At 41.8% G+C, this 19223-nt stretch overlaps 1 protein-coding gene across 4 annotated transcripts in view; it reads right to left on the bottom strand.

The window, feature by feature from the left end:
- CACNB4 (calcium voltage-gated channel auxiliary subunit beta 4) overlaps nt 1–19223 on the bottom strand; it is a 200287-nt gene that overhangs the window by 21428 nt on the left and 159636 nt on the right. For all 4 annotated transcript variants that reach the window (XR_004002658.1, XM_030580538.1, XM_030580539.1 and 1 more), the window contains 3 exons: nt 14632–14741; nt 12896–13047; nt 10809–10904 (listed from right to left, as the gene is read on the bottom strand). Coding sequence is in view for 3 of the 4 variants with exons in the window: in XM_030580538.1 (XP_030436398.1) it covers nt 10809–10904; nt 12896–13047; nt 14632–14741 (358 nt within the window). In the remaining variant the exon portion in view is untranslated. The remainder of the gene's footprint in view (nt 1–10808; nt 10905–12895; nt 13048–14631; nt 14742–19223) is intronic.

The raw sequence follows: 19223 nt of genomic DNA, 5'->3' as shown, positions 1-19223 counted from the left end.
ACGATGACTTCAAGATCTCTTTCCTGATTAGTTGTAGCTAAATTAGCCCCCATCCTATTGCATGTATAGTTGGGGTTATTTGTTCCAATGTGCATTACTTTACATTTATCCACATTAAATTTCATTTGCCATTTTGTTGCCCAATCACTTAGTTTTCTGAGATCTTTTTGAAGTTCTTCACAGTCTGCTTTGGTCTTAACTATCTTGAGTAGTTTAGTATCATCTGCAAACTTTGCCACCTCACTGTTTACCCCTTTCTCCAGATCATTTATAAATAAGTTGAATAGGATTGGTCCTAGGACTGACCCTTGAGGAACACCACTAGTTACCCCTCTCCATTCTGAAAATTTACCATTTATTCCTATCCTTTGTCCTGTCTTTTAACCAATTCTCAATCCATGAAAGGATCTTTCCTCTTATCCCCTGACAACTTAATTTACATAAGAGCCTATGGTGAGGGACTTTGACAAAGACTTTCTGGAAATCTAAGTACACTATGTCCACTGGATCCTCCTTGCCCATGTTTGTTGACCCCTTCAAAGAATTCTAATAGATTCGTAAAACATGATTTCCCTTTACATAAACCATGTTGACTTTTGCCCAACAATTTATGTTCTTCTATGTGTCTTGACAAATTTTATTCTTTACTATTGTTTCAACTAATTTGCCTGGTACTGACGTTAGATTTACTGGTCTGTAATTGCCAGGATCACCATCTTGAACTTCTGCGCTTTCACATATGTGTTTAATGCCCTTATATCGATAATGGACCTCCAACCTCCCTTTGTCTTGGAGATCAGGAAATAACAGGAGTAAAACCCCTTGCCTCGAGTTGCGCCTGGACTGGTTCTATGGCCCCTAGGCACAACAGATCTATTTCCTGGCAAAGTAGGTTCTTGTGAGAAGGGTCCCTGAAGAGGGACAAGGAAGTAGGGTGGGAATGGGAGAGAGGCATCAATTGAATTGTGTAACCCTTCAAAATAATCTCCAAGACCATCCAAAGGGGCATGACAAGTGTGTAGATGGCAGCTGATGTTGCAAGGTACAGTTGTACGGGCCCTCAACCAACCCATCAAAAGTGCTTAGAAGAGGCAGTCTGAGAGGTCACAGATTGGGGTGCTGACTGCTTCCACTTCTGAACCCTGGGCCTCTTACATTGCAACTCGTAATAGTACTAAGACAGTGGGTATTGAGGAGGTCCTGACCTGTGCTGTGGCTGAGAACTATATCTTCTCTTTTGACCTGTAGAGAAGATTCTCAGGGAGTACAATGTGACCCAAGAATCTTTCAAGGTGTGGAGAGAAGAGTCTGTCTTCTCTGCGAAGAGCTTGGACCCTTTAAAGGAGAGATCTTCCACCGTCACTGCAGCTTTTTGGGCAACCCAGAAAGATGTAACCAAGAAGCTCGCCTCATTACCACCGATGTGGAGACTAAGCAGGCTGTTGTATCGGCTGCATCCAGTGCTGCCGGTGGCGCCGTTCTGGCTACTAACTGACCCTCTTTGATAATGGCCTGAAACTGTTCCTTTTGTGTCTAAAACTACTCCTTTTGATGTAGTATTTTTTGTTGGCTCTCTTGCTGGCTGGTGTGATGGAGGCTGTTATCTGCCAGATGACTTCACCTCATTAATTGGTAGGGCAATTCTGGACAAGGAGAAAGTGTGCAGAATATCCACCAGCTTGTGATTTGTATCTGGCACCTCCTGAAGGGGAATCTGCAGCTCATCAGCCTTCCGAGAGATACTAGACTCCTGCAAAATATGGGATCTGTATGGTCAAACAAGGATCCCAATATGGCCATTGGGGGGAGGAAGAGCATAGGTGGGGTGGTACCCAAGGGGGCCCTTACCACAATCAGCGGGCATCTTGATGGAATTTAAGAGGACCATTTTACTGTGATGCCGGGCCATGATGAGAGGCCAGGGAAATTACATCCTCCTGGTCACTGTCAGACTTGTCACTGAGTAATGGTGGTGCTGACCAGGGTATTGATGGTACATGGCCTGATGCCTAGGGTGATTCCGGGCACCAGGATGTGTTCAGAACTAGGGACCCAGTACGGAGTAACGGGGATTGACGTTCTTTCCCAGCCATCAGATCTCTAGGGTACTGGAACTCTTGCATCACTGTCTGCTTACGCAGTACCGCAGAGGAGTATCCGTGGTACATTGTTGGTACTGATGGTTGTGAAGATGTAGAGTATTCCCTAACAGGAGCTTTGTTGCACCCAGTACTGATGGTTTTTTGGTGTTGCTCCTTTAGAATTGGTACAGTATTTGTCCCTGGGGAAGTACTGCTGCCTCAGAGCCTGAGCCCCTCGCGTCTCAGCAGTACTGCAGAACTCATAGCGGAGGCACCCTGATGCATCTTGGTACTGCACTTTGGAGCTGCTGGTACTGAGGTCGCTGCACCAGAATAACCCCTCTGGCTGGTCAGTGACTCAGTTTGGGGGCTTGGAGCTTTTTTTCTTGAGCCTTTATGGGAAGGAAATCTGCTAATCTTTTCCGCGACTCTATCTCCTTTGAAGTTAAAGCCTCCAGGGACGATCTCAGGTTGGCACCGGAGTTCCTTGGAGGCTGAAGTGCCTTCTCCATAAGGAGGAGGTTTAACTTAAGTTCCTGGTTCTCATGAGACCTCAACTTTAGCCTGTGGCAGAGGGAGCACTTCTGAGGGATATGGGACTCTACCAGGCACCAGATACAGTAAGTGTGTCTGTCTGTTACAGGAATAGACTCCTGACAAGAGAGGCAACTCTTGAGACTGGGGGAAAATGGACAAGCCGGGGGGGGGGCGCTATCATCCTCTCACAGTGAGGAATGCTGCAGAAAGTTCTCCTTTCCTCTTTGTTTTTTTTAAACTGAAAGAACATAGATAATCTTTTATATGGGGGATGGGGGGGAGGAATCCCCCTAACCAAGATGGGAAATGCAAAATAAATTTATTTTTCTTTTCTCTTTTCTTTTCTTTTCATCCCAACAGGTAAAAAGGAAACACTAACTATTAAGGAGAACAAAAGAAACTACTACTTATGCTAATGACACAGATAAGGAAGGGACAACTGCTTGCTCCACTGGAGGCCAAAGGTGGTAGAGAAGGAACTGATGGGGGTTTACCCACGCAGTGCCAGATAGCCTTGAGGAAGACCATGAGGGAGGGAAAGCGCATGTGAGGGCTGAATGGACACTGCTCCTAAAATCTACGAATAGAGGCACGGATACACTTACAATAGAGCACTCCTAGGAACACTAATTGAAGAAGAACTGCTCTGTTCCAGGCAAGATGGAGCCTATAGATTTTAAGCTCCTTGGGGCAGGCACCCTCTCTCCCAATTTGTAGGGTGCAGAGCACAATATCATGAATAATACAACAGTAATTCAGACATCTCCAAAAATGTGGAGGAGAGAAAGTAGTTAATGTACCTGAGCAATGTATTTCCACAATAGCATGTGAAATAGTAGAATATTTGGACTGAGAACATGATTTTATTAAGCTAAAATTATGTGAGAACAACTACGAAACCAGCTCACATTTAAATGAAGTTGAATAAAACAGTAGGAAGAGAACATTACTGTTTCCTTTGTGACAATAAATTATAGTAGACCGCTAGTAGCTATAACTCGGAGTCTTTTAGAATTCACCACCACAATAAAGTAGATTCTCTTTCCATATCTAATGGATTCCTAAATAAGGTGAGGTTGGCAAATAATTCACATTAATGGGAATTTTGTTTAGCCAGGGAAGAACAGACCCCCAGGACCCTGATTCATCCACTCTTATACAAACTGAAATTCACTCCTATGTAAAGGCCAGCACACAGTCTATGCATAACTTACGTCTCATTTAACCCTTAATTTAATGTGAGTCTCAATGTCAGTAAGATTGGCAGAATCAGGTCCTAAATGAGCAACTGTCTATGAAATATACATCTCTATTGCTGACCAGTATATATTTAGTAAGAAAACAGTTAAATATTCTAAATAAGTAGAAGAGTAAAGCAGAAATGATACAAATTACTTAGTACCAGAATTCAACACTGAATTCCTTTAATTCTTCAGTATGATGAGGCAGAAGCTGAAGAAAATGTAAAACTGATCTACAAAAAACCAATCAAATCCGGAACAAAACCTTATTTTCCTTTCTTTAATTATTTTAATAAATGCCACCAAAAAGCCACTTTTGGGGGGTTGATTTTGCCACCCTACTCATGCTGAGTAGCAAAATGATCCCACTGATGTAATCAAAAGTGTCACAAGCTGAATCCTAATATAGTGCAGTTTCTCCGTGAATTGAAAAATCAGGTAGGAAAACTGTACATTACAAAAGGAATCACTCAAGTTTTTACTGTATCAAGCCATTTTACTCCTGATTAACTTTGATCATGCACACGTAAGAGAGAGAGAGAGAGAGAGAGAATAAGCAAAAAATGACCCTTTGGGAAAAGACAGGGGATTAAAACAGTTTCCCTCTGATTCTACTTGTAATGTATTTTCCATTACGATCATCATCTTTACTGCAGAGCTTTTTATGGATACACAGATTCACAGATTCCAATGCCACAGGGGACCACTCTGATCATCTAATCTGACCTCCTCCATAAATAGGCTCTTGAAAAAAAATCCCAAGGCCTTTTTCACTTGGCGCTTTCTCTCTTTTTTTTTTTTTTTTTTTGGTCACTTAGGTATTTTTATTTGACATACAGCAATGCTAGGCTGAGTTGATCAGATTTAATGCAGGCAGCAGATGCAGGGTACATTACAAATTCAAAGTTACACAGAAATCCTCTTCCGTTATATACATTTTCACATTTCATTGTATTTACTATACATTGCATTACCATTTTGTGATTGGCTTCGTCACTTTGTAGGAACCATTCTCTGCATAGCACACACTGTCCATGCACAACTTACTTTTACCTCATCTTATGTTTTAGCTTCATCTTATCCATCGTTATCTTGTCCATTGTAAATTGTTCCCTGGATGTTCCTCCTTATCTTTGCTAGCACAGACATTTTGTTTCCAGTCTGCTGATCCATTTACCAGCCTAATCCTGTCTCCCAAAAAATGAGGCCTCGCCCATGTCCAATTGCTTACGTCAAGTCAGGCCTACACTGGCTATAGAACTTCCCCAAAATAATTTCCAGAGCAGATCTTTTAGACAAACATCCAATCTTGGTTTCAAAATTATCAGTGACAGAGAATCTATCATGACCCTTGGTATATTGTTCCAACAGTTAATTACTCTCACCATCAAAAATTTACACCTTATTTCCTGTCTGAATTTGTGTAGCTTCAATTTCCAGCCATTGGATCCTGCTATATCTCTCTCTTCTAAACTGAAGAGCACATTATTAAATATTTGTTCCCTCTAGATTATTATAAATTTTAATCATGTCACCTCTTAACCTTCTCGTTGTTAAGATAAATAGATTGACCTCCTTGAGTATCACTATAAGGCATGCTTTCTTTAATCATTCTCATGGCTCTTCTCTGAACTGTCTCCAATTTATCAACATCCTTGCTGAATCAAGGGAACCAGAACTGGCACAGTATTCTAGCAGCAGTTGCACCAGTGCCAACTATAGAGATCAAATAACCTCTCTACTCCTACTGGAGATTCCCCTGTTAATGGAGCTAGGCTGTTCTCAGTGGTGGCAGATGACAGAACAAGGAGCAATGATCTCAAGTTGCAGTGGGGGAGGTCTAGGTTAGATCTTAGGAAAAACTATTTCACTAGGAGCATGGTAAAGCACTGGAATGGGTTACCTGGGGAGGTGGTGGAATCTCCATCCTTAGAGGTTTTTAAGGCCTGGCTTGACAAAGCCCTAGCTGGAATGATTTAGTTGGGGTTGATCCTGCTTTGAGCCAGGGGTTGAACTAGATGACCTCCTGAGGTCTCTTCCAACTCTAATCTTCTATGATTCTATGCCCTATAGGATCACATTTGGTGTTTTGGCCAAGATAGCATACTGGAGTTCAGATGATTATCCTCCATGACTCCCAAATCTTTTTCAGAGTCACTGTTTCCCAGGATAGAGTCCCAAAATCCTGCAAGTATGAGCTACATTCTTTGTTCCTAGATGTATAAATTTACATTTAGTCATATTACAAACATGTATCATTTGCTTATACCCAGTTTATCAACCAATCCAGGTTGATCCGAAACAGTGATCTGTCTCTTTCATTATTCACCACTCCTCCAAGTTTTATGTCATCTGCAAATTTTTATTAGTGATAATTATATATTTTCTTCCAGGTCACTGATAAAAAGCACAGTAGAGATAGTATCTATGTTGTTAACAGCTCAATTCACTATCAATTTCTTAAGCAGTATGTATTATTGCAGTGTTCTCTATCCTTTGGACAAAATCTCATGCATAAAGATTTCCCAGTTGCTTTCCTTGAACCAAAATGAACCAAGGAAGAAATTGCCTCTCCTCAGATTTATCTATTTAGAATTCTATCTAGGGTAACTAGTATTTTCATTTCCTTATGTTTACTATGTTACCATTCTCCAGCCACATAGGAAGGAGGATAAGAGGCAATGGATGTGGTATAGTTAGGGCTGCAATTTTATTTACCTAAAATATCTGGGAGTACCTGGCAATAAATTGTACAGTGCAGGTCACCATTATTTCCTTCATCACATTCACCTATTTAGGAGGCAGCTGTGAGACATCCCTCTTCCCAACCCGGTCCCAGCCAGCCCATTGCATAAAGGTTATGGGGGTTGAAAAGGAAAAAGGATTGGCTTCCTGCACCCCACTCTCTCGCTTCCTTCAGGGATACTGGTAGACCCAGAGGGAATGAACTCCACAGATGGAACTGTAAGGGTGGAGAATTACTGGAAGGTGAGGGGGAAATTGACATCTTACCATTTCCTGGCTAGCTGGTGCTGGGTTACACTTAATTGTACTGCTGCACTTCAGTTATGATGGGGTATTATTTCCAATGAATTTTGAGTCAAAAGCATCTAGAGCACACACAGATGCACCCTTTTTGAGCACTTGTATAAATCCAAAATTGAAATAATAAACTGTATTTGACTAGCATATTTTAACTACATTCTTGGTACAATTCCTGTTTCATTAAGCCATGTAAAGCAACTGCTACTGCTTAATGAATTCTGCAGTGATAGGTATTCTTAGCACAGCATGAGCAGCATTAGTGAAAAATTAATGAGCAATTGATAATGAAAGCAGTTAGACATTCCAGAAAAGACAAGTATTTTTATAATGTCTAGATGTACAGTACTAATCAGTTTCATAACGACTCTCAGCACCATGAAAATTAGAAATGTGATTTTGATGGCTTTCAGATATATCCAAATACACTAAACATTTCATGCCCAATACATAAAGAAGATGGGAGTATGCAAATATTCTTCCTGCTAGAATTTGAGCTGTGAAATATACTGCATAGATTATAATGTAAATGATATATAATATTGTACAGGGTTATGATAAGAACCTTTCATATTAGCAATATACTTTCACTTAATTGAATCATTGCTTAATTTACTCCTCCTGTGAAATTTAACCAAAACCTCAGCAATCAAATAGAACTAGATTATGTGACCCTTACTCACACTGGTGAATACTTACACATGAGTGACCCCACAGCTCCAAGTAATTGCCTAGAAATGTGGGAAAGGATTTAACAAGGTAGCCCATCCTTTGTATTAAAAATAACACAGCCTCCACCCTTTTAATCTAATTGCTTGGGGCAGATATAATTGGCTAGTTTGGTCTCTGACTAGAAAAGTTGCCACTGATTTAAGGAAAATCAACATTCTGAATGAGAGACAGAATAGAATGCAGGCCCAATTTTCCTCATTTTATCTGTCCAACTATAGTAACACCAATGGGAGCTGTGTTTGCATAGCCAAAAGTAGAATATGGCCTTTAAACTGTATTCACCATGGGCCAGATTCTGCCCTCCAGTACAAATATCCATCTCCTTAGCAGTGGTGTAAATCAAGGGTAATTTCAATTAAGTAAAAACTGTGTGAAATTTGAGTGAGACTAATTGACTTCAGTGGGAAGCTGACATGTGTATCTGTGGATAGAATTTGGCTCATGGAAACTACAAGTCCAAATCTTGAGCTTTACACTCAGTCCTTGCTCAGGCAAGGTCTCATTGAATGTCAGTGGGAGTTTGTCTAAATAAAATCTCAGGATGTGGAATAAAAGCTGAGTTATATCAGATGTTGTGGATATTATAAAGTGCTATTATGTGCTAGGTAAGATGCTGCATGCACCCTGCAGATGCGGGCCATTTCCTTCACTCAAACTCACTCACTTCAGTCCAACTGGTAGGAAAAGACTTAGCTAAAATAAGCACATGAATGAAATATGCACGGCTCAGTGCTTATTTTATGCCAGGGCTGATTCCCGGTACCTCTAGCCTTGGCAGTTCATAGCCCTGGCACCTTTGGGCTTGCCACTTCAGTTAAGAATGTAAAAAAAATTGCTTGAGCCCTGGCATCTCTTTGATTACAAATTAAGCACTGCACAGGATGCTCTTCTCAAATGGAGAAATAAACGATTTTTCCAATGTGAAGAATGTAATGGTGAACGCTACAGATAGTGTACGTGCAAGCAGCAATGACAGCCCTGAGTAAACACCATGGACCAAATTCAGATGCAATGTGAATAGGTCAGACTCCCTATAACTCCATGTACACCCAGTCTGAATTAGGCCTGATATATCTTTTTGATTATTACTGCTCCAGAACTTATATAATATTTTGTTTTAGTGAATGTGTTCTGAATAGAATCCACAGAAATATCCTTTTTCTTCCCTTCATTGTAACAACATGTTTCAATGGAAAATTACTCATGAGACAAACATAATACAGTGGATTTCCCAATATAAATTTGAGATGACTTGAACAACTTTCAGTACTGCTCAGAGTGGAACACAAGCAGGCTGACAAAGGAGAGAACACTAGATCCTACTGTTACTGTAACTGGAAATGTTTACAGTATGTCATTGCCATGAAAAGAGAGGGGTAGGGACAGAACGGATTCTTTGCTCTAAGATGATCATCATCACCTATCCTTTTCTAAGATGGCATGGGACAAAAGGCCCCTTCCTGAGAAGAATGAGACAGTTTACGACGACAACACATGCCGCTCTCCAACCAAGTGCAGTTAAGGAATTACATGTCCACATTTGTTTGGTTGCCCTCTCTTTCTATCCTCTATGAAAGTTCTATAACTAAGAACAAGAAACAATGTTTATATTGCAGGGAGCGCTGGCTGGGTTAAATCAGGAGTCTCCTTTTACAGGAGTACTAGACTGGAGACGAGGGTGTGGTGCCCTGCCTCGAGCATACCAACACAAAGGGCACGCATCTATCTCCATGCTGGGGAAGGTGGCTGTTTTATGCTGCAGGCAGTGCTGAGCATTACTGCAGCGGGGGCATTACTCAGCAGGGGAGGGGCGATGCCTCCTATCCTCACATGCTAGGATGACTGTACTAAGGGGAATCCTTGCTACAGCTCTTTGAAGCTGTAGCAAGATTTGCTATGCACCAGTGTTCCACACAGCATTTGAGGCAGTATACCTTTCACAACAGGCTCCCTCTTTGCTCACTATAAAATGTGCTGACAATGCTCATAACTTCAGTGAGAGTCTCACAATATTTGGTGTTGGCATTTTTCTTAAAGCTCCAGTTCCCAGAATTATGGAATTAAGGGAGAATCTCAGCTTTCATATAAAAACAAACAAAATAAAAGGAATTTTCTGTTCCTCACAGCTGCAGAGAAAAGCTTGAAAGTGTGAACACTCAAAAACCAGAGGACAAAAGAGATGACTAGACATGATTTTAAGCAGGGCTGGTGCAAGGAAGTTTCACGCCCTAGGCGAAACTTCCACCTTGTGCCACACCCCCCAGCTAACCCTGCCCACTGCCCTCCCGTGGCAGCTAACCAAGCCTACCCGTCTTCCCCCCCAGATGGCAGCTAACCCCACCTGCCACAGCAGCTAACCTACTCCCACACCGGGGAGCCCCCCCCCCCCCCCTCGCAGCAGCTGCCCCCCCTTGAAAGCCTCCCATCCATGGCAGCTAACCCGGCCTGGGGAGCCCCCCCAGAGGAAGCTAACCCCACCCCCCTCCGCTACACCAGTGGGTGCTCTAGAAAAACCTAAGAGATTTCCCAATGAGACCCCATAATGTGATGTGGACTGTTTTGTCTTACCATGCTCATTCTCATGCACAGACATTGGGTTGTCATACAGACAAGTTACCATCTATGTGCATTTCAACAGAAAGGTTTCTCCTGCAACAAAATCCGGGCTGAGTTTCCAGAGTCTAAACAATTTCAGCTGCTTTTCCACATACACCTTTATGCCCTCGCCATAGAAAACTACCCCATCAGCTTACCTAAACATCTGGGGCAGCTTGCAGGCCTGCTACATGAAGGACTCCGCATCAGTTAAGATGGCTAATCATGATCCCAAGAAGGTGGCTTGCGACAACTGGCTAGCTCCACTGGGCCAACTGGAATGTCTCAACAGATGATCTTTTGAGAGCATTCCTTGCTGAAGTGCCAGAAACTCAATCTAAAAATGCAGGTTATTTTAGGGCCCCAGACAGGCTACTTCTTTGAGTATAAAAAGTGACCGAATAGTAATTACTTTTTTTTTTTTCCTTTAGCTGGTCTAAGACTGGAGGGCTGTGAGCATCACCAAAGCCAACTGACAAAATGTGAATTCAATTATATCAATGATAAACACAGTAGAAATGTACAAAACTCCAGTTCAATGATCTGGAGTTTTATTCTTGTTGGGTTTTTTTGTACTTACTGGTGGACATTGTGCAAGTTTATCAGCTGCCACCAACTGAACATTTAAGTGTTTACTTTGTGACTTTCCTCTGGATTTAATCAGTCGCTGCAAAACCTGAGAGAGGAAAACATGAACGTAAGAGTTAAACATCCCCAGATACAAGAGATCCAAATACCAATGACAGGGTTAACCAATGTAATAAGCTCTTATTTGTATTACATTTGATATAATGGACCAAATTTTGTCATCAGACAGATGCAAATTCTTCAATTTACTTCACTGGGATTTATGCATGTTTATCTCAGCATAGGATTCGACCCATAGCATATTTTCCAAATGCAGTTTTAAGTGTGATTTTGCTTTGTTCTGGTTCTAAGTACAAGGTTATTGTCAATAAATATAAATTTTCTGTTTTCCAGTGCTCCCTGAAAATTATGCAGTTGCACCAGTTTGATTACAGCATAACAATAATAGTATATTATGCTATGCAATACTGATATTATGGTGACAGTCTGCTCAGAAATGTATTTTGATAGAGAAGGGTTTTTAACACCCACAGGTCATATTACCTCATTTTTTCCTGTAGTCTGCTCATTAATAGAATTATGGTGTGGGAAAAATTAGGAATTCTAAATTATTTATCTATAAAATATAAAAGAAAATTATAGTATCAAACACCCTGCTCACAAGCCTTTGGGTGAAAGACTTCAGAAAGAAAAAAGTGTGCCCTTGACCTTTGTGCTCTTGATCCTCCCCCCACTCACTTGCCAAATAACTTTCCATTCAATAGAATGGGTGTAGCTAGTACAACCAGCACCACATCAGGAAAATTCAATAGCAGTCATCAGGGAATATGCAAATTATGTATACTGAGTTTACATTAAGAACTTATAATATAAAGTGCACTAAGGGGTGCTGTTAAAACTTAAATTATACTGTTTCCTTATAGAATGTGAGCCAGATCCCCAACCGACATAAATCAGCGTACCTCCATTTGCACCACATGAGGATTCAGACTTTTAGCTTTAGAAAACATGTACGTTTTCTGGAAAAGTGAGTGAAGGAACTGAAAGAAGTTATTCACCCCGAAGTCGATGGTACTGAAGTATAATGATAGATAATAGTAGCCATCCTTAACTGTCAGTAGTTAATATAATGACAAGTAAATTGTGAAAGAACACAAGTAGTCAGGTATTGACTGCTAAACCACTATTGGGGCTAAAGCCTTGTCTATATTAAATCTTTCAGAAGTTTCATTAAGATTGTTTTTTAAATGAAAATTGGTGCAAACCCCTGCGTGGACTCTCTTATATCAATGTCTTCCTTGTTTATATTATTTTAGCTTTATTTAGTTAGTAACTGAATTATGCTAAAATCAATATAAACCAAGCTTAAATCGATTTAAAAACACATCTTCAGTTAAACTGGTGCAATAATATAGACAAAGCCTACGTGTGCAAAGGTTACTAAGGACCTTAAAACAGCACTTTAAAAAAATGACTTTTGTGACTTCTGTGCTCTACATGAAGAGCCCAGAGGACATCCCAAAAACCACAACTGGCACTAGCTAGTGTCCTGGTTGGAAGTCTCAACAGAAGCACCAAGGACTGATCTAATCTCTCACCTCTAGAGGTGGCCCTCCAAGGGAGAGTTAAGGTGGAGTGAGGAGAGATGGTACTTGTTCTGACGATGAATTAAGGGCTTAAATCTCTAGGGCTGTCAATGCAGCATCTTTCATGAACATTAAACTCACTACAATTGTAACTGAAAATAAATATCTATTTTCAAGGTAAATAGTTGCATGAGGATTTTAAACACAGAAGAATTCCCCCTCTAGGGAGAAGATGAGAGAAAAAAATAAAAAGGGGACCACATGAGACAGAGGTTAGTCATGAAATTTAATGCACTACTGGAAAGGGCTCAGATATTACAGGGACGGGCCTGTATACAATAGCATGGTTTTCTTCTGATATGAGCACAAAGCTCTCACTGGTGTCAACATGTGCATTTTGAAGAGGAAAGAAAACACACCCTATCTCAGAGGACAACAAGCATGTAACATTTTAAAAGTAAACTGCATATATTTTAAAGATGATTGTAATTACCTTTGGAGATGACACTTTAACATGGACAATAATCGGTGCTAAAGATGTCTTAATAAGTTGTGCTGGATGATTGATAGTATCCGCATCTAGGACAACCAGCTGTAAGGATCTTGCCAACTCAAAGATTCTTTCAATTTCACTCTGCACTTCAGCTAAACAACAACAACAACAAAACAACAGGTCATAACTGCTCTACCCCAATACTGTTTAGAAAAATAAATCACATGTGCCATTGGTTTTGGTGTACAGTATATGTATAATATATGGACTTCATGTTTAAATGATTTACACAGGAGACTAGAACAGGTGATGCAAGTACAGAACATACATTTTTAGACTGTTTTTTAAAATGCTACTTTGGTCCCCACATATGCTAAAGGTAATAAGCCTTATGAATGCTGACTGTTGTTGGCAATGTAACTTCCTTGCTGTTATGTTTGCTCATATGTTTTGGGAGTGTCCCTGTATCAAGAATTTCTAATGTAAGTTGGGTCAAAGGAACAATTTGATATTGGATGCTAAATTGGAGCCCTCCCCCTTAAATTTCATTCTTGGACATATTTCCAATACCTGGAGATTACCTGGTAACAAGGCAGCACAGTTCCAAAGTGGAGCTTTAGTGGCTAAAAAATTAATCATGCAAAAGTGGAAAAGTGGATCCCAACCAAATATTAATGCTTGGGTCAGCGATATGGCTGATCTCGCAGCTAATGAATGACATGCATTCTGCAGAAAGGGAATTCCCAAAAAATTCAAAGCAATTTGGACTGAACTTTTAGAGATCTATGATTAACTTAGACCCTGAAGAAAGATATGTCATTTCCCTGCCCCTCACTTTATACTAACCCTATTTATTTATTTTGCATACTATGATGAATCTGGTATGTTGGTGTACTTGCTGTATTTGGAGATATTAATAAAAATTATAGTCAATGTAGTCTATCCACCTAACTGCTACTCCAATACTCTATAAAGCATAAGGTTACTTACTAAGATTTATTCTTAGGCGCCCCTAAACACACAGAGACTCTAAATCTGTTAGAAGTGATATGGTTCACCCAATAAAGTGGCTACATGACCAAAGTAATTATTTCTAAACATTTCAGAGTTGTTTTCTTAGCACTATTCATGACTTAAAATACAAAATCAGTCACTCAGAATGAAGCAAACCCTAATGTACAAGGCCCAGAAAAGGTTCTGAGTATGACTTACTAATGGTCCATTTAGGCACTTGATATGAAGCTTACATAATGCACTGAGTTTTGTCCAACCAGTACACACTGGGCTGAATTTTATTCCCAGGAGCCTTTTTCTCTCACCAGCATGTATGTAATTTGGATTGACCCATTTAAATCCACTGCATCAATAGGGGAACAGATCACTTGGAGTTAAATTCAGATATGGTTTATTGACCTGATCCAAAGCCCACTGAAGTCAATACAAAGACTCTTCTTATTGACTTCAACAGGCAATGGATCAGGTGTAGGTGAATAAGATTTACACTGGTGCCGAAAAGTTACGATGGACTGCTAAAAAGGCTTTTCATCTGGAAATCTCACAGGTTCTATGGGATCCCATAAAGCTGTAATCCAGTTTCTGCAAGAACCTGCTTGTTTCCAGTAGCTGATGCTATAGGCATCTCATGGTTATAACAGAAGGGCTCATGACATTTAAAAGCTGTCACTTTGCTCCTGGACGTCACTATGTGCAGTGCGGTACATGTGCTAACATCTTACCTAAGCTGGACCTGGTATTCGACCGCTCAATTATTGCCCTCTTGCTTGGATTATTTAGGACAGACCTCTTAGCAAGAGAAATGTCGGCTGTCACTCTAGTTATTGATATCCTATGAATAAGAGCACAGGAAAGAACACAAACACTGCAGTCACATTTTTACTGTATTGCATGTGATTTAAAACTACTTTGTGTTGTAGAGTGTGAACATAGTATAACACCAGTCAGATGTGTTTTATAGTTGAATTATATCATCATTAAAGTAAGAAATAGAGGCAGAAATAAAGAAACTCTCCTTTCAAGTAAAACCCATGGTACTCAAGCACTAAAAAACCCCACACAATTGTATAATGTTTGTCTATTTCCCTTTTAACTGATAATATATATCTAATACCACACTCACTACTACCTATATTTCTCTCTCTCTAGTCATCTATCTACCTATACAGAGACACTAACACAAACTTCTGCTTGTGCTAATGAGATGTGATTAGGGTTGCAAACTTTCTAATTGCATAAAACCAAACACCCTAGCCCTGCCCTTTCCCAAGGCCCCACCCCATTCACTTTGGTGGCTCACTTTCCCCCACCCTCACTCCCTTTCACTGGGCTGGGGCAGGGGGTGGGGTTGGGTTGGGGTGTGGGAGGGAGTGAGGGCTCTAACTGAGGATATAAGCTCCAAGGTAGGGCCAGTAATGAGGGGTTCAGGGTGTGGGAGGGGGCACTGGGCTGGGGCAGGGAGTTGGGTGTGGGAGGGGGTGAGGGCTCTGGCTGAGGGTGCAGACTATGGGGTGGGGCTGGGGATGAGGGGTTAAAGGTGTGGGAGGGGTGGGGCCGAGGGGCTCGGAATGTGGGAGGGGGCTGCAGGCTGAGACAGAGGGTTGGGGCATGGCAGGGGGTACAGGCTCTGGGCTGGGAGTGCTGGCTCTGGGGTGGAGCTGGGTATGAAGGGTTTGGGGTGCAGGAAAGGGCTCCACACAGGGGGGTGGGGCTGAGTGATTCGGAGTGTGAGAGGGGGCCGTGGGTTGAGGCGGGGGGAGGTGGAGGGCTCCAGCTGGGGGTGCAGGCTCTGGGGTAGAGCCTAGGATGAGGGGTTCAAGGTGTGGGAGGGGGCTCTGGGCTGGGGCAGGGGGTTGGGATTCGGGGGGAGGGTGAGGGTACAGGCTCTGGAGTGGGGCTAGGGATGAGGGGCTTGGGATGTAGGAGGGGGCTCCGGGTTTGAGGGGGCTCAGGGCTGAGGCAGGCGGTTGGACCTCAGAGCTGGGGTGTGGGCTTCACTTGGGAGACTCCCAGTCATTGGCACAGTGGGACTAAGGCAGTCTGCCTGACTGTCCTGGCACCACGCTGTGCCCCGGAAGTGGCCAGCAGGTGCCGGTCCTAGGCAGGGAGCCAGGAGACTCCACATGCTGCTCTCACCTGCAGGCACCGGCTCCCAGCTTCCATTGGCTGGGAGTACAGAACCATTGCTCGCGGCAGGAGCGGCATGCAGAGCTCCATGGCTCTGTCACCTAGGAGCCGGACCTGCTGGCCACTTCCAGGGCACAATGCGGTGACAGGACAGGTAGGGACTAGCCTGCCTTAGCCCCGCAGCACCATCGACCGCACTTTAAACAGACTGGTCAGTGGTGCTGACCAGAGCCGTCAGGGTCCCTTTTTGACCAGGTGTTCTGGTCAAAAACCAGACACCTGGTCACCCTAGGTGTGATATCAGAAATAATTTGGCAAGCTAAAGCAGATCTCAGGGCAAGTACAACAGCAGAGCCATAATAAATAATAAAATAATAATAATAATAAAACTTCATCTTCAAAGCATTTTATAAACATTAATCACTCTTCAAATATTCCTCTGAGGTAAGTAAAGAATGTAATCCCCAATTTACAGTTTGGGGACTGGAGACAGAGAGATTCTATTTATCTAGGCCTCACAGTCATTAATGGATTTATTCTCACAACCCTTCATGAGGTAGGCAGTTGTTGCCACTTCACAGACAGGGAACTGAGGCACAGGGTTAGGTTACTTGCCCACGGTCACAAAGGAGAGTTTGTGACTGGTTATTAAAATGAGGTCTTCAGGATTCCAGTCCAGCGAGCTATCCCCTACACCATGCATCCTGCATTCCTAGAGCAGGCTAGTTAAGTCACTTGCCCAAGGCTGCAAAGAAAGTCCATATCAGAGGTAAAATTAGAACACAGGCTTGTAAGTTGGGAAATTCTAACCACTTCTCTCATGCACACATGCACCAAGCTGGACTCTGTGAAATAGGTCACCACAAAGAATACTCCTCACACTACAGGCTAGAGGGTGACATTCAATCATAGCCTGGAGCTGGGAATAGCATGGAGGGATCATTTTGCAGGGAAGGAGGGAGGGTAGAGTGGCGTGGAGAGGTATTCCAGAAGGAACTGTACCTCAGGGAGCACATTCTTCTCAGAGCTGCAAGTAGCACATGTCTCGTGCACACTGTGGCTGCCCACCTCTGTAAACTGGTGTAGAATGGGAGAATATGGTGGAGTCCCTTCCCTGACACATGAATGCAGGGACTACAATTGTTCCTAATCCTTGAGAGGGGAGATAAAGGGACAGCGTGATGCGGCTTAACCCTCACCACTGGCAAGGCAAGGGAAAGAACACTAATTAGTCATATTCTGCACCTGGAGGAGGTGCCTCCTGGCCAGAGAAGGCAAAGGTAGGCCTTATAAGTAGACTGAGGGAGCTCAGTTGGAGAGAGACTGCAGAGGAGACAGGTCTCTCTGGTGGAGGGAAGCCCAGGGATAAGGTTTAAACAGACAAGTAACAACTGAGGAATAACACTGCCAGAGCAGGTTAGGCTTCTGCAGGCGGAGGCCCTGAGATAGAGCCAACAGGGGGACTACGCTGAAGCCTGAGAGGGTCAGAAGGGCTATTATTCTAAAGATTTGTTTGGCCTTTTATTTGGACTTGTTTGTGCTATCCTGGGAGGGGCCTGAAATGACTTTTTGAAAAAAAATTCAAAGAGAATTTATTGTAAAATGTTAAAAATGCAGGAAATCAAAAGAAAACAGTTTTGTTTAGGATTGAATGAAACACTTTGTTCAACTAGAAATAATTTTTTAAAAAACTTACATTCACCAAAAAAAATCAAAATTTAGTTTTTTAGTTCAACTCAAAACCATTTTTTAAATATTATTTTTCTGAATTTCCAGTGAACCAAAACAAAATCTGTTATTCACATAGTTCTAGAGTAGAGCTGTACACAAAACTGATTAACTAAATTAGTAGAAACCTTCTATGTGGACACTCCTGTTTTGGTTTCAGAATGCCTTATATCAACTGAGCTTAAATCAATATCTCACAATTCTAGCAGTTTCACTGTTTCATCTGTTCATTTAGGTAAGATTTCACAAAGCACTTAAGGGATTTAAGAGAATAAATCACACTCAAAGTTTTAAGAAAATCTCCTCCTTCCATGGCCATGCCCCCTTGTTGTGGGTGTAGCTTTGTCACACAGTAACAGTGGAGAGAAAAATGTTTTAAAAATTAGGAAAATGTGGTTGCAAATCCATAAAAACTAGTGTGGGACTGAGAGGCAATTGTAGCACCTGAAATACCATTTAACTTATTTTTCAAAAAAGGATTAGATTTCAAGTTAATTGTGTTCCTTTAAGATTTTAGGCTGTTAGCGCCTCACTTTACCTATCTGTGGATGAAATTCATACCTCCGTCTGATCTGCCCTGCTAAAAGCTAAACAGCAATGGGACAATTTGTAAAACTGACAGTGACAAAGATTGCAGATGGATCCTCTCAATTTCTCTCTCTCTGTATGGACTAAACACACATCAGGGAAAGGCTAGAGGATAGTACCTCTGACTAGATTTGACAACCAAACGGGGGTTTATAAGGATGCCTTACTTTTCTACTTCTCCTATGTAAACAGACATTACTGATTTTTGTAGCTTCTGATACACCTCAGTACTTTTCCCATATAGTACAGAAATATACTTCACAAAAGATATATTCATAACAATCACATCCCAGCAACTTGACAGGACTTGTCACTTCCAGTTGCCATGGTTTCCTACTGAAGATAATGACTTCCAGCTACCATAGGCGTATGCAAAGCTGAAGGACATGTGCCAGCAACTGGGAAGAAAACAGATGTCACTGCTCTGTACCTACTCTTAATACAAATGTGCCCTGGGAATCCATGCAATAAACTGAAGTGAAATAAGATTAGTCAAACAGTTCAGGAGTGCGGGGGAGTGGGGTGGAGAGGGTATGGACAAGAATCATGAAGAGCTCAAAGAAATGACTCAGTAAACTGCAGGCTTCCCTGTAAAATGCTCAATCCACCAGATTTTTAAATTAAATATTAAGTTTGTGGGTTTTGCTAATGTCATCTGTGTTAGGAAAATAAACTGGGGAAGGACTACACATCTTACACCATAGCCTGCAGCTAAAGCTGTCATTCCTCAGAGCTGCTCACAGGTTAGGGAGGAGTCATAGTCACTTCTTTGCCTGCCATGAATACCTACCCCATCCCCACTCCACAACCTAACTGGATAATCTTATTTTACAGGGATTCTAATTTAACCCTGAGTATTAAATGCATGTAC

The sequence above is a fragment of the Gopherus evgoodei genome, chromosome 11, assembly GCF_007399415.2.
Source record: "Gopherus evgoodei ecotype Sinaloan lineage chromosome 11, rGopEvg1_v1.p, whole genome shotgun sequence".
NCBI lineage: Eukaryota > Metazoa > Chordata > Testudines > Testudinidae > Gopherus > Gopherus evgoodei.
The sequence above is the reverse complement of the archived record's forward strand: the minus strand, read 5'-3'. Positions and strand labels throughout refer to the sequence as shown.